At 45.3% G+C, this 12,564-nt stretch overlaps 1 protein-coding gene across 1 annotated transcript; it reads left to right on the top strand.

Annotated features, from left to right (window-relative positions):
* Positions 1 to 1,372: 1,372 nt before the first annotated feature.
* LOC122364605 lies at positions 1,373 to 11,727 on the top strand (the record flags this gene model as incomplete). The annotated part of the gene is made up of 3 exons (XM_043335167.1): positions 1,373 to 1,493; positions 5,044 to 5,231; positions 10,590 to 11,727. Coding segments are annotated over 3 exons (1,189 nt in total), but the record flags the coding sequence as incomplete, so codon positions are not given.
* Between the last annotated feature and the right edge of the window lie 837 nt (positions 11,728 to 12,564).

Below are 12,564 nucleotides of genomic sequence, written 5' to 3'. Positions count from 1 at the left end.
TCATGGCTGGCTCTTGGATAAAGTTAGTTTTGATGGGCACATTTGGTGCCTTTAAAAGGCCTGCAGGCTCAGCAGAAGCATTGTGCTAGATGGTAATGAACTGCATGATATATCATGAGATTTTATTGCGTATTCCTGGATTTATTCGATGAAATGTCTTTATGTGGGCTACTTGCATAAAGTGGGTTAACCTTGAATTTGTATAGAGCCTAGTTAAATAGAATGTGTTAGGTATGTATTAGCCACTGCCTTTTACACACACGGTAATTAGGTAAATACTAATTCTCCAACAATTTGTGTCATGATGATTTGACACCCTTTCCTTTATTTAATGTGGCTTTCTTTTGGGAATAGGGAGATACCCGAAAATAAAACTTTTCTTTCTTTGAAATGTTTGATCCAATAGGGGATTATTTGCTGAAGGTACCCAGTTCATTGTGGACATTTCATATTATCTCAGCTATTATTCGACTAAAACCTTGTCAATTTGTCTTTACCCTGTCTTGTGTGACTTGGGTCCTATTGATCGCGCGCGCATTCATTTTTAGCCCGCACTTTCTTCACTAAGGAGCCTCATCACTCGCCGCCGGGCCGCCGTTTTCAACAAACAGCTCACACAGGCGCCGGCTGCTCGTCGACAAAGGCGCCGCTCACCATACGTTTGGATGGCCAACCTTCAAACGCAGCATTCGCAGGTCACAGAATAAACAACAATCTGTGCAGTACGCCGACACGGCTGAAAGTGCACGTGCCTCTCCAAAAAGCGTCCCAGTGTTCCTTTATGCGGTGTTGATGCCAGATTTTCACCATATGTGCTCAGGATTCATCGTTTATTGCGTTCATCCAAGAATGCAGGCCGCTGTCGAAAGATAAACAAGCTGATAAAGCGGCAAGTCATATAGATCAAGGTCAAAGGGATGCGGAGATCGGGGTGGCGTTTCCTGGTTGGGAAAATGAGGAAATAGCCGGCAGAAAAAGTATTTCTAGCAAATGTCTGTGTAACTCATCTGCAAAGTAAGCACGGTGATCTGCGCAAAATGTCGTGTGGTCGATATATAATATAGGTACACTATACAGTGTTTCCTGCTGAAAGAACACAAAACACTTGGTCGATTTATGACTGAATCTGATGGTATTTATACGGCATACATCTGAAGGTACAAGTACAATCAGATTTACCATATTGCATCGATATCCGATGTTGTCCGATATCCGTCCGTTCATTCGCATTTGAATTTAAATAAGGAAATCTGAGAAGCTTTTTTATACATGTGCATAACATATCCCGCAAAATAGCTCTGTTAGCATGCACCAGGTTTCTACTGAAGAAAATGGGTCCAACGAGCTGACACGAGTATCTCTCTCGTTGCAGATGCGTGTGTCTGCTCAGCTTCAAGTGGAAGGGCCGCATCTTCGGAGGCTGGAAAAGCTATCTCATCATTGTGCTCATCTGGCTCTACGGCTTTTTGACACAAGGACTATCAATTTTCGGGGTAAGCTACTCGGCCAAGAATATCATCCGGCAATTATATTAAAGCTCCGCAAATATGCCTATTTTCTATACCTGTTTTAGTTTCAGTAGGCATGACTGTTAATACCTGTTTTATTTGCCACTTGAGCAAGGTGCCGAAACATCGATATCTTAATTTCTCGAAGTATCTCTTTTCCTCTCTGTCCTCTCTCTCTCTCTCTCTCTCTCTCTCTCTCTCTCTCTCTCTCTCTCTCTCTCTCTCTCTCTCTCTCTCTCTCTCTCTCTCTCTCTTTCTCTCTCTCCTCTTTCTTTCTCTTCTGCCTTACCACCATCGATGCATTGCAAAAACTATACCTACTTCCGTAGATCGTTTAGTGTTTGACAACACGTTGTCAAACTGCAAAATACTTTTGCTTTTGCAAATACCTTTACATGTTTTTACGAGTAACTGATAACTATAATTCGGGTATGTTATACCTAACATACCCGAATTAGCATAACATTGTGCAACACCTGAGCAGCAACTGACGCTAAAACAGCCCCATTAGTGACAGCCCATGACTCAGACCCGTCCAGCCCCTGCTGGACCCTGGTTATCCCTCCCACTCACACACTGACGCGGGCATCCCCAGCATTTGGTTAATCCCGCACGGCAGATAGTGTCTACGGCGTACCAGTCTCAGCTGTGCGTACTATTGACACAACGGGGGCTGATTAGCTGAATCCTGCCCGCTCGGATATTACGCGGTGGATTGTGTGTGCGAGGGGCCCACGCTGTGATAGGTGGCTCGCCCTATCACAAGGATGGCAAACACCACTGACAGGATATCACAGAGGAGCCGATGATTGCACTGTGGTGCAACTGTGCGTCATGCAAGCTTCGCTCCCTCCCGGCTGCAGTGTAGCTAACTTCACACTGTCAAAGAACGACCATGGGTTGTAAGAATTTTCTAAGGAGCGTCTAAATTTCGTGTTGAGTTCGAACTATCTTCCACTACATAAACTACTGTTGTTTCATATGGGGTTCAAATTATGACAGTCAGATTAGAAATTTAGTTATCTTAGGTACAAAAGAGATCAATGAGGCTCATTGAAGGTGTCTTTCCTCCAGAAAGTGCTACCCCCATATTTAAAAAATACAAGATACTTAAAGTAAAAGAAATAGCACATCTACAAATCATGCTCATCATGCACAAATTCATTATACAGGACTTGCCTGTCTCCATCGGAGGATTGCTTAATATTTCTCCTGAACCCATTCGCCAAACAAGAACAAGATGTCATTTTGAACGTATACACTCTAACAGGAATTATAGGCTTTTTACATTCACGTGCCTTGGACCGAAACTGTGGAATGACTTGATTGGGAGGGATTTCTTACTACAAGAAGTACCTCAGTCAAGGCAAATATTTAAAAGACATCTAAAAAATATACTTTTGAACCGATACTGAGAACAGAGAACATATACAGTCTCATCATTAACCAAATAGGTAATTACTGCTCTGAGCCTGTATATTAAAAACAATTTATAAATATGAAATTGTTTAATTTATAAATACTGTAAAACCAGAAACATACCTTGTTTTTGTTTCAAGCAAAACGCCATAACGTCCACTGGGGCTTCATCCAACAACAAGCCTCGCTTAGTTGGATGAGACCCGGAGGACGGCATATATTGACCTTGCATGAATTTTGACCAGCACTTGCCTCTACCCTTGTATATATATAATATATCTAGTATGCATGTGTTGGGCGTGCATGTGAGTGAGAGTGTTACCTGTTTTGGTATTGCTTTGTGCATGCGAATCTACTCACTTGCTTATCACTTTTCTAAATTGCATGCTTGCTTTCTGAGATGTATGTGGTCCTATGGGGTAGCATCGGTATAGCGGTCAGTCATTGCTGGATTTGGCGTGACTACTTATCTGTTTGCATGGTATCATGATATCATTCTGTTTTTTTTTGTGTTTATTTCACTTTCTTAGCAGGGAGTGCCGCGACTAGTTCTTTTTATGTTCTCTGGGTTAACGTAAGGTTCTGTGCGTCGCTGGGACTGCGGTGGGGGCACTCCTGGCCATCTGTTAATGGATGGCGGACTATTTAGAAAAAAAAAACTGAAGGTAGTTTGTCTTGAATGCATGTCATTTCTTTTTGCTGACATGTTGAACGAGGAAGGTAGAGATTCCTAACCTTGAGCTTTCCCAAAATGATTGAACCACTTTGAAATCACGTTCTCCCAAAATTGTAGATCAAAGCTTTGTTTATATGTCCCGTTTCTCACCGTCCTTCGCAGTTTCCGGCCTGCGACTCTATCTGCCTCCATATTACCGCTGTGTCAAGCTAGCCATCAATGATATTACAGCTAAATGCCTATATTGTCTTCCAGCTCTCAAAGCCACCAGATCATCTGTCACATTTGTAGATCATCAATACAACCCCTATTCACTCTGCGACGGCAGTATACACCGCTCCCTCCACGGGCGATGGCGTGCCAGCGGAGTGCCGTGTCTCATTATCATAAGAAACGGTTCCGGCCGGTGGTCCTGCCCCCTAACCCACCATCCTACCTCCGGGCGTCGGTACTAGAGGTGTCAATCGGATACCTACCAACTTTTTGGTATGACGATGTTAGAGTGAGTTTGCCGATACCAAACCGATACCAACTTGGTATTGGGTATTTTAATCCTAATGTGTTTGGTAGTTTGTTGTGTACCATGAACCCTAACTAATGTATAGGAGGCTAGGAAATCGGTAAAAAGTTGGTACTTCCCTCATTTTCCCAAGTTGGTTAGGTTTAGGTATTTCCCCACGGGTTTTGTTGGTATTTGGTTTGGTATCGGTACTCCGATTTTCCGTAATTGACATCACTAGTCGGTACACACCTCCCAGCCGGCGTGGGTGTGCCGCCGGCTGGATGACCTGACCTTTCACCCAGCATCAACCGGGCGTAGGCGGGGATCAGATGATGTTAGCATGGATCGGTACAGGTTAGCAACATAAGCAGTGTCATGCATTGCGTGTGACAGTCGCTAGGGGATGCATCAGATCGACTCTCACTTAGCTCAATGACGCTGGTATTACGCATTGAGCAACACTGGCAGCAAATGTCAATGCCGATTACTGTTTCATTTCCCTTCAGACTGGACCATAGCGTGCATATCGGATACACAGAACATGTTTGTATTTGTCATTACTCCATGCATTATGCAACTCGCGGAGCTACAGCTATACTTACTCGCAGTGGGGTAGTCGCGTCGTGAAGTGTTAGTGGACATCCTTTGTATGATCATCAATCCTTTATTATTTCAAGCAAGGAGTTATATACATTATATTATTAATTTTGTAAAATCTAGGAAACGTTGACTCACGCTGAATTCTGCACTATAAAGAAAGTAATATGATCGAGCACGTATCTGACAGTGCATGTCTTTATCGGCGTTCAGCTGGAGCTGATAAGCTAATTTTAGGGAATTTCCACCGTCCAGATACATGCATGATTATTGGTAGGCTATAGCATTAAGCATCCCCTATGTCGAAGCATTTACAACAGCGTTATTCCCTTTTTCGGCAGGTGTACGGCAAATATGGCTGGAGTGACGAGACCCACAAGTGCGACTTTCTGAATACGACTCCCGACACGCAGCCCCGCTCCAACTGGTTCCTCATCTCCTGGTCCATCCCCTGTGTCATCATCGTCGTCAGCTACTCCCTGATCTTCATCAAGGTCAAACAGTCCGGCCGCAGCATCCTCATGAAAAAGTAAGTTTGTTAAATGCTTGTGGAATGACTATCTATGACTATTTATTTCACAAGGAAATAGATAGTCATGCTAGTGATTTGCGTGCTTGTCGTTCTTTGACTATGAATAATGTATATTCATTATATCGTTAGAAAGATGGCCTGAAACCAGTCATCTCTTAACTTCTTGTGTAAAATGTAGGAGGTATAATACGCTTGCCAATTCATCATGCGATAAGGTTTGATCTAGTTAGTGCATACTGTGTACTGATGTGAAATTTATCATGGGATCGTGATTTGAGTTCTTGTGACCTATCAAATCTGAGCTCGGGGACATCTTCGAAGCAATGCTGCCTATTCAGTCGTTTCCCTTCCGAATCTTCCTAAGCTGTCCTTAGTCTGGTTTCTTTGTCTCTATTCATTGTGAGATGCAACTTTTTGAGTGGTATGTGTTCTCATGCTTCTAACTCTTTGTTTGCTTTCAAAAATTGTTGGTGAGTGTGCCCTATTCAGCATCCTTGTTTCGCATCAGAATGGACAATAAATAAAAACACGTCAATTGGGATACCTAGGTATAACAATTTATCCAAACCCTACACCTATAATGTTTTCAAAAGGAATACATCATACTTCGCATTGATTTTGCGACCACCATAGTAAAGCAGGCCTTTTGAGGTGATTTAGGTAGGGTAAGGTGCCTTATTAGCGACCCCCTTAATTTGAACCGTCATTGCTCACGCTCTGTGGGTGCCACTGTATTACTGGCTTGATTTTCGGAGAGGTCGTTCATTTTTCTATTAAAATATAGTCATTTTCTGCCCCAATATTCACTAACTTATTTGTAGTGAGCATTTTGGCAAACCATTGCAAAAAACGCTAATAGGGAACTCTTCCCGATTAGCGACCGGGGAGGGTCGCTAATAAGTCTATGGGTTTCCCCATATTAAAAATGGCAAAAAATACGACGCCTGAAAAGATGAAATTATGATCTCAATAAGGTAACCTATACGCAAAACACTCAATCACTCGAACAGGAACGTTTATCAAACACATTTACGTAAGTAAAAACTGATCACGTGATGCACCGAAGGCGAAAAGAAGGCGAAAACCCAAATTATACAGGCTATCTCGTATGATATTCGAGGTCCGCGCTGAATTCGGCACCCCTGCAGTCGGTGACGACATTTGACACCCCCTGCCACACATTGCAAGCTTCAGCAACACCACATTTTCATTTCTCTCTTTTCCCCTTTCTTTCCCTTGTTGAGCTATTTGCGACCATGTCAGGCGCAAATAGGAAATAAGAGTTGCGACACATTTTTAACCGCCATGCTGTACACAGTTAGCGATTCACTATGGGAAAACGGCAATCAATTGAAAAAGGAATGTCGATTCAGAATAAAAAAAGGTGCATCATCCTAATGTGCATCGCTTTTCATCAGAGAGGGCCCAAACACACACGTTTTGGATAAGAAACTCGTCATTTTTATTTAAACTCACCTGAAACGTCCCACCAAAAACATCGACAACCGTAAAGTAATTTAATTTGATAACTTAAGTATGGCTGACCTTTTGACGATGTTTTTACCCCGTTTTCTCCCGCCAGTTTTTCTGTAGGGAGGTAGGTCGCAAATCGGAAAGGGTCGCTAATTAGGCACCTTACCCTAACCCGCGCCCCGTTGGGGTCTGCCGAGCAACGCGCCCTGTTGGGGGGGGGCATTTTGCCCCCCCCCCCAAGATCTCAAGAACCACACAACATAGCGACAAGCAGCAGACGGTGTTGGGTAGCCCCAACGGGGAACTACCTTTTGACCCAATTTCATCGACCTCGGTCAAACCGATAACGTAACAAGTCAGGTCAAATGTCGAATTTTCACAGTTTACAGGCATTTCAACTCAAGAAATGTGTTGTAAAATCGGGTAAAATGCATTTCATTGAAAATCATCGGCGGGGAATTGTTCGTCAAACACATATTATACTATTTGAGGTCACTGATACCAGGTCAGGTCACAGAGGTCAGGTCACTGAGGGTCACAATAAGAAAATAGCGTGTGATGCATGTTTTATGGTCCATTTTACATGCCAAATGCCATTATGTGGGTCATGCAGCCTTTGGGGCCAGTTTAACCCGCGCCCCAGTGGCGGTCTCAGCCAACTTCGCCCTAGTGTGTGTGTGTGGGGGGCATATGTTACCACCCACCTCTAACTCAAAAACTAAGAGGGCTAGAAAGACGCGGTAAAAAGCAGTCGATAGCTCTCAATGCGTACGTTTGAAAGTATTCGGTCATTTTTCACCTTAGAGCAATATTGGGGTCACCAGAGGTCATCAAAGGTAAAATTTGCCAATTGTCATTATATTTTTCAGAAAGCATGCCGCTATCTCAGTAACTATGGTAGATAGAAAAACGCATAGAACAGCAATCGATAGCTTTTGAACTCTTCTTTTGAAACGGTCATTATCAATATTGACCTCAGGTCAACGGTTTAGCCTCCAGAGGGCAAAAACTCCAAAAATGGCTGTTTTTACGAAAAGTGTTTTTCGACAATAACTTTCGACTACAAAAAGCCACGACATTTCTATTGCCAGCATCGTGTTCCCCTCGCCGAGACGCGTCGAATGAGCTATAATTTGACCTTGAAAGGTCAACTTGAAAATTTGACCTCAGGTCAAGTTCATGACCTGACCGGAAAAGGTCATGTTGCATATAAGTCGATGCGTCTCAACAAGACAAACACAATGAGACCATCCCCAGCGTTCTATCTCTTTCCAATCGCGAGGTATTGGCAAAAAACTGTTTGTAGCCTCAAATGACCTCGGATGACCTTTCTAGAGGCTATCAGCAAAAATGACACCTTGGTCATCACGAGTGGGCTAAATCATTGTGATTCTGAAATATTTGGACTGTTCCTATGCGTACACACGGATCTAGAGGCATTTTCATTTTTCTCCATTGACTTGTAATGGAAAGGTCATGCCACTGACCTGACCTTAGGTCACGGATATAAAAAATCCGAGATATACAAATTGTTGGCTCCCATAACAGCATGCAATCCACCAAGATTAAAACCTTTCTGGCAAACACTGCAGGCTGGACATGATTGTAAACTTTTTTAGGCTTGGTCAGTTAACTTGACCTGGTGACCTGACCTGACATGACCTGGGGTCAAAAATTTCACATATTGTCCAAAATTGATGTACCAAAAGCTACCCCAAGCGGGCGCCGCAGTTTTTTATTCACACGCAAAAAACGCGACAGGGTGGTAACATATGCCCCCCCCCCCCCCCCCCCACTGAGCGAAGGTTAAAGTATGTTCTGGTGAAGGTCCGGTCAAGGTCAGGCCAAATTAGGTTAAATTTCAAAGCTAACGTTAAAAACAAGGCGGTGAGTCAGCTTCAACCGGTTAACTTGGCGGCGTGAACTTCTATTTCATGGATACCTATACCTAATTTCTGATGAACTATTCAAGTCGACAATGAAATGAGGCGTTTTTTTTTAACCCGGCAGGCGGTGAGCCTACCAGCCACCTTCCGCGCGGTGGGGGGGCACTTTTTTGCCCCCCCCCCCCGTATCTCCGAAACTACTGGACGGATCCGGAAAATTCAAACGGCGTTCGATAGCCCTGTCAAATTTGTCGAAGGAAACCAAATTTCATTGACCTCGGGGTCACCGATGACGTCACAGGTCAGGTCAAAGATAAAATGTTTCACCGTTCACGGGGCTTCTAGGGAAAGCGCTATAACACCGAGTAAAACGCATTTTGTCGAAAATCAGCGATAAGGCGTCAGTTGTCTAGTACATATGTTGCTATTAGAGGTCACTGGTCATACCAGGTCAGGTCACAGGTCAGGTCACCAAAGGTCACCAAGGGTCACCACATGAGCCCAACTTTACTAAGGTTATGCGATGCATGTTTTATGGCCAGTTTTTCATTTCCAACTCAATGGTGTTGGTTATAAGACCATCAGGTACGGTTTGGGTCACTTTCTGGTGGAGGTCAGGTCAAGGTCAGGTCAAAAAAGGTCAAATTTCAAAGTTGATATTTATGCATAAAATGGGCATCGATTCGATGCAGCTCGTCACGGGGAGTCTAATGGTGGTCTTTGTTTTGCGCTACGAGGTCTAGAATTGCTAAAAATTGAGTTTGAAAATTTGACGTCATCAATTTTGAACAGTTTTTTCGCTATAACTTCGCCAAAAAAAGAGGTATCGATCTGAAATTTGGTATGTAGATAGAAGGCGGTAGGGGCTATCATATATATTCCGGTTTTTTCGAAATTCAAAAAACTTTTTGGATTTTTTGGCTATTATATTCAAAAAATCTATTTTTTGATTTTTTTGGGGTCAAAATCCAAAAAAATTCGAAAAACCGAAATAGCAGTTTTGTAGCCCTTTTAATAATACACCTTTTATGTCTGAAACATTTTTCTGTATCTCTAAAGCTGTAGGCCTGACAGCTCTTCCCGCGAAACCTTTTTTTTGGGGTCGAAAATGGCAAAAATGACGTCACTCTGACGTCATTAGCGGCCAATCTATCATAGCCTTTGGAAAAATTTTTGGTCACCATGTGCGCTAGCTGCTCCCGGGAGGGTACTGAAAGTTTGGTGACGATCGGCGCAGCGGTTCTCGAGATATATCGAAAAAACTAAAGGGGGGGGCAAAAAATTGCCCCCCCCCCACCGCCTGGAAGGTTAAGCCAGTCAGCGTTTTAACTCATTTTCTAAATCAAACATAGGTAATGGTGTAAAATCTCATCAAAGAAACCAGACGACAGCAATGTTACAGAGAATGGCCCAACCATGCTCTATACCAATCTTACTTTCTTTGATATTGGCATAGATAACATGAATCTGGATTGGAATCTGGAAATTTCGGCCCCATTCTGCATTAGGCTGAGTTCGTGTCCAATCCAGATTCATGTTATCTATGATATTAGAAAAGGGAACATGAGGGAACAAATCCCTGATTACATATGCAGCATTGCAAAAAAAGAACAGCATTGCTTTTCATAGGCGCGGGAGCCGGGGGGGGGGCAGTGGGGGCAGCTTGCCCCCCCCCCCCCCCCAACTCTGGGGCCTTGGGGGCGGTGCCCCCACAGCTTTGAGACGGAATACCACACTTTTTTTGCAAATGTTTTCTTTTTTGTTGAAAAAGCCGAGGGGTGAAAAATAAGTGGCCTAAAACCGGTGAGAAAACTAGATTTGGGGGTACCCTAGGTTAATCTCTATTATGGTGTGCCCCCCCCCCCCCCCAGTCGGAAAGTAGTTCCCGCGCCCCTGTTGCTTTTGAATGCAGCGAAGGACCGGAAGGCTGTATGGTGCTTTGGTATGGTATGGTACTTTGAGCGCAGGAGATAACGCTTATGTGCTCTTCTTGCAGCCATAGTATGGATTACGTGCAGGCTCTGGTGAAGACGCGCGAGGACAAGACGTCCCGCATGATCTTCGTCGTGTTCATCACCTACTGCGTGTGCGTGCTGCCCATCACCGTCATGAACGTGGCGGATCCTGAGAACTGTTACCCCTACTTGAGTCTCGTCTTCTACTGCGTCTACTGGCTCCAGTACTGCTGCAACAACGTCATCTACGTCATGAGCAACAGCGTCTACCGGCAGGCCTACATCATCTTCCTGACGGAGGTGTGTCCGCCGCTGAAGCGGTTCCTGCACCAGCCGGCGCCGTGGCAGGCGGCGCGTCAGAGCACTGTGACCACGATCGCCGGGTTCCGGTCGCAGTCGACACACAGTGTGCTGGAGGCGGCACGTCGACTCCGACACGCCGACTCCGTGGTCAGCCAGACGGCGGTCAGTGGCGACTCGGTGAGTCGGGACGGGCCGCCGAGCTCTCCAAGCAGCCCGCCCACCGCCAGCAGCGAATCCCCGGGCAGTGAGAGCAGCTGCCGCATGGAGGGGGGCGTGGCACGACGCGTCGGCCCGCGCAAGACCCGGCCGCCCCCTCCGCGCCGTTCCGTGTCGCTGGAGCGCTGCTGTGAGGATGAGGTCACGTTCGAGTCCGAGCAGCGACCTCCGCTGACTGTCCGGCTCCGCAGGCGGCTGGCCGGCCGCCGGCGCAGTCTGCCGCTGGAGAAACCAGCCGGCCCGCTGCCCGCCTGGTGGGCCCTCGACGACTCCACCTGGCTCTGGTACTACTGCGACACCATCGCTGCTACCGTATCCAGGAGACTGGCCTCGGCCAGTGAGCGGCGGCCGCATCTTGACAAGAGGAGCCTGTTCAGTCGCAAACGGTCCATGTCGTTCTGAAGCTGTCGTGATACTCTTTGTGCTGTCTACACGGGTGTAAGCATTCCAGTGATATCGTTAAGTGTTTGCAAAGTGCTTTGTTTCGCAGACGCGGGCGTCTGTGCCATAATTGTAGGTCCTCAATTACTGAAGAGCGCAGAAAACGTGCCGTAATTATCAGGTTCGGATGCATCATCGAGCCAGTTAAAGAACGTCAGGGAGAAAAACAAGCACCCGGTCAGGTTGTATGTAGATAAGGAAATGCTGCGCTGTGTTTAAGGCTGGTAGTGGGACTGAAGGCAGGTACTCAGAGCACAATGGTGAGGCCGTTTTATTAAAATTGTTCGTGGGTATTCCACTTGCGTCATTATCGAGCGCACATACACGTATTTTTACGTGCTAAATGATGCTGATTAGCGTTTGAAGCTCTCTGTGTTACAAATCAAGCAAACCCGCAATTGACGATAGGATGTGCATTGTGTTACGAGAAGGTAAATGAGAGAGAGAGGGAGAGAGAGAGAGAGAGAGAGAGAGAGAGAGAGAGAGAGAGAGAGAGAGAGAGGGAGAGAGAGAAAGAGAGAGGGAGAGAGTCGAGACGAGATGAGACGAGACGAGACGAGACGAGACGAGACGAGACGAGACGAGACGAGACGTGTATCCGCGTTCATTGAAGCGATAGGTACCTACAAGTGATAGAAGCACGCTTTTATAAACACAAGGTTATTAAGATATTGGAGAAGGTGCAACATGTTTCTTTTTAGGGGGAGAAGGGGAGGGAAAATCGTGGCATTGAAATGTGGCCAGTAAAATAGCAAAGCTTATCATACGAAGGGCTCGTTAGTCGTTGCCATGACTAAGCTGCGCACTGTCGCATGTGCCAACTGTAAAAATTCACTGTTTTAGATGCGGTCCTCTACAGTCTCGGGCACTGGCCAGTTTTGTCGTTTATTCGTCGTGTGTGTTTCTGTTACTGCGTGCAGCACACCATGTGTGTATTCATCCATGCGGATTGACTTCGTGCAATGTGTACTATGTACGTACTTATGCATAATGCTGCTGATGATGTTCAGAGGCCAATGCAGCACTGTTTTATATCCATTTTGTCGATCAAAGTGT

The sequence above is a fragment of the Amphibalanus amphitrite genome, unplaced genomic scaffold, assembly GCF_019059575.1.
Source record: "Amphibalanus amphitrite isolate SeventyFive unplaced genomic scaffold, NRLGWU_Aamphi_draft 000686F_arrow, whole genome shotgun sequence".
NCBI lineage: Eukaryota > Metazoa > Arthropoda > Thecostraca > Balanomorpha > Balanidae > Amphibalanus > Amphibalanus amphitrite.
Note: the sequence above shows the minus strand (reverse complement) of the source record. Positions and strands in the feature narration are given on the sequence as shown.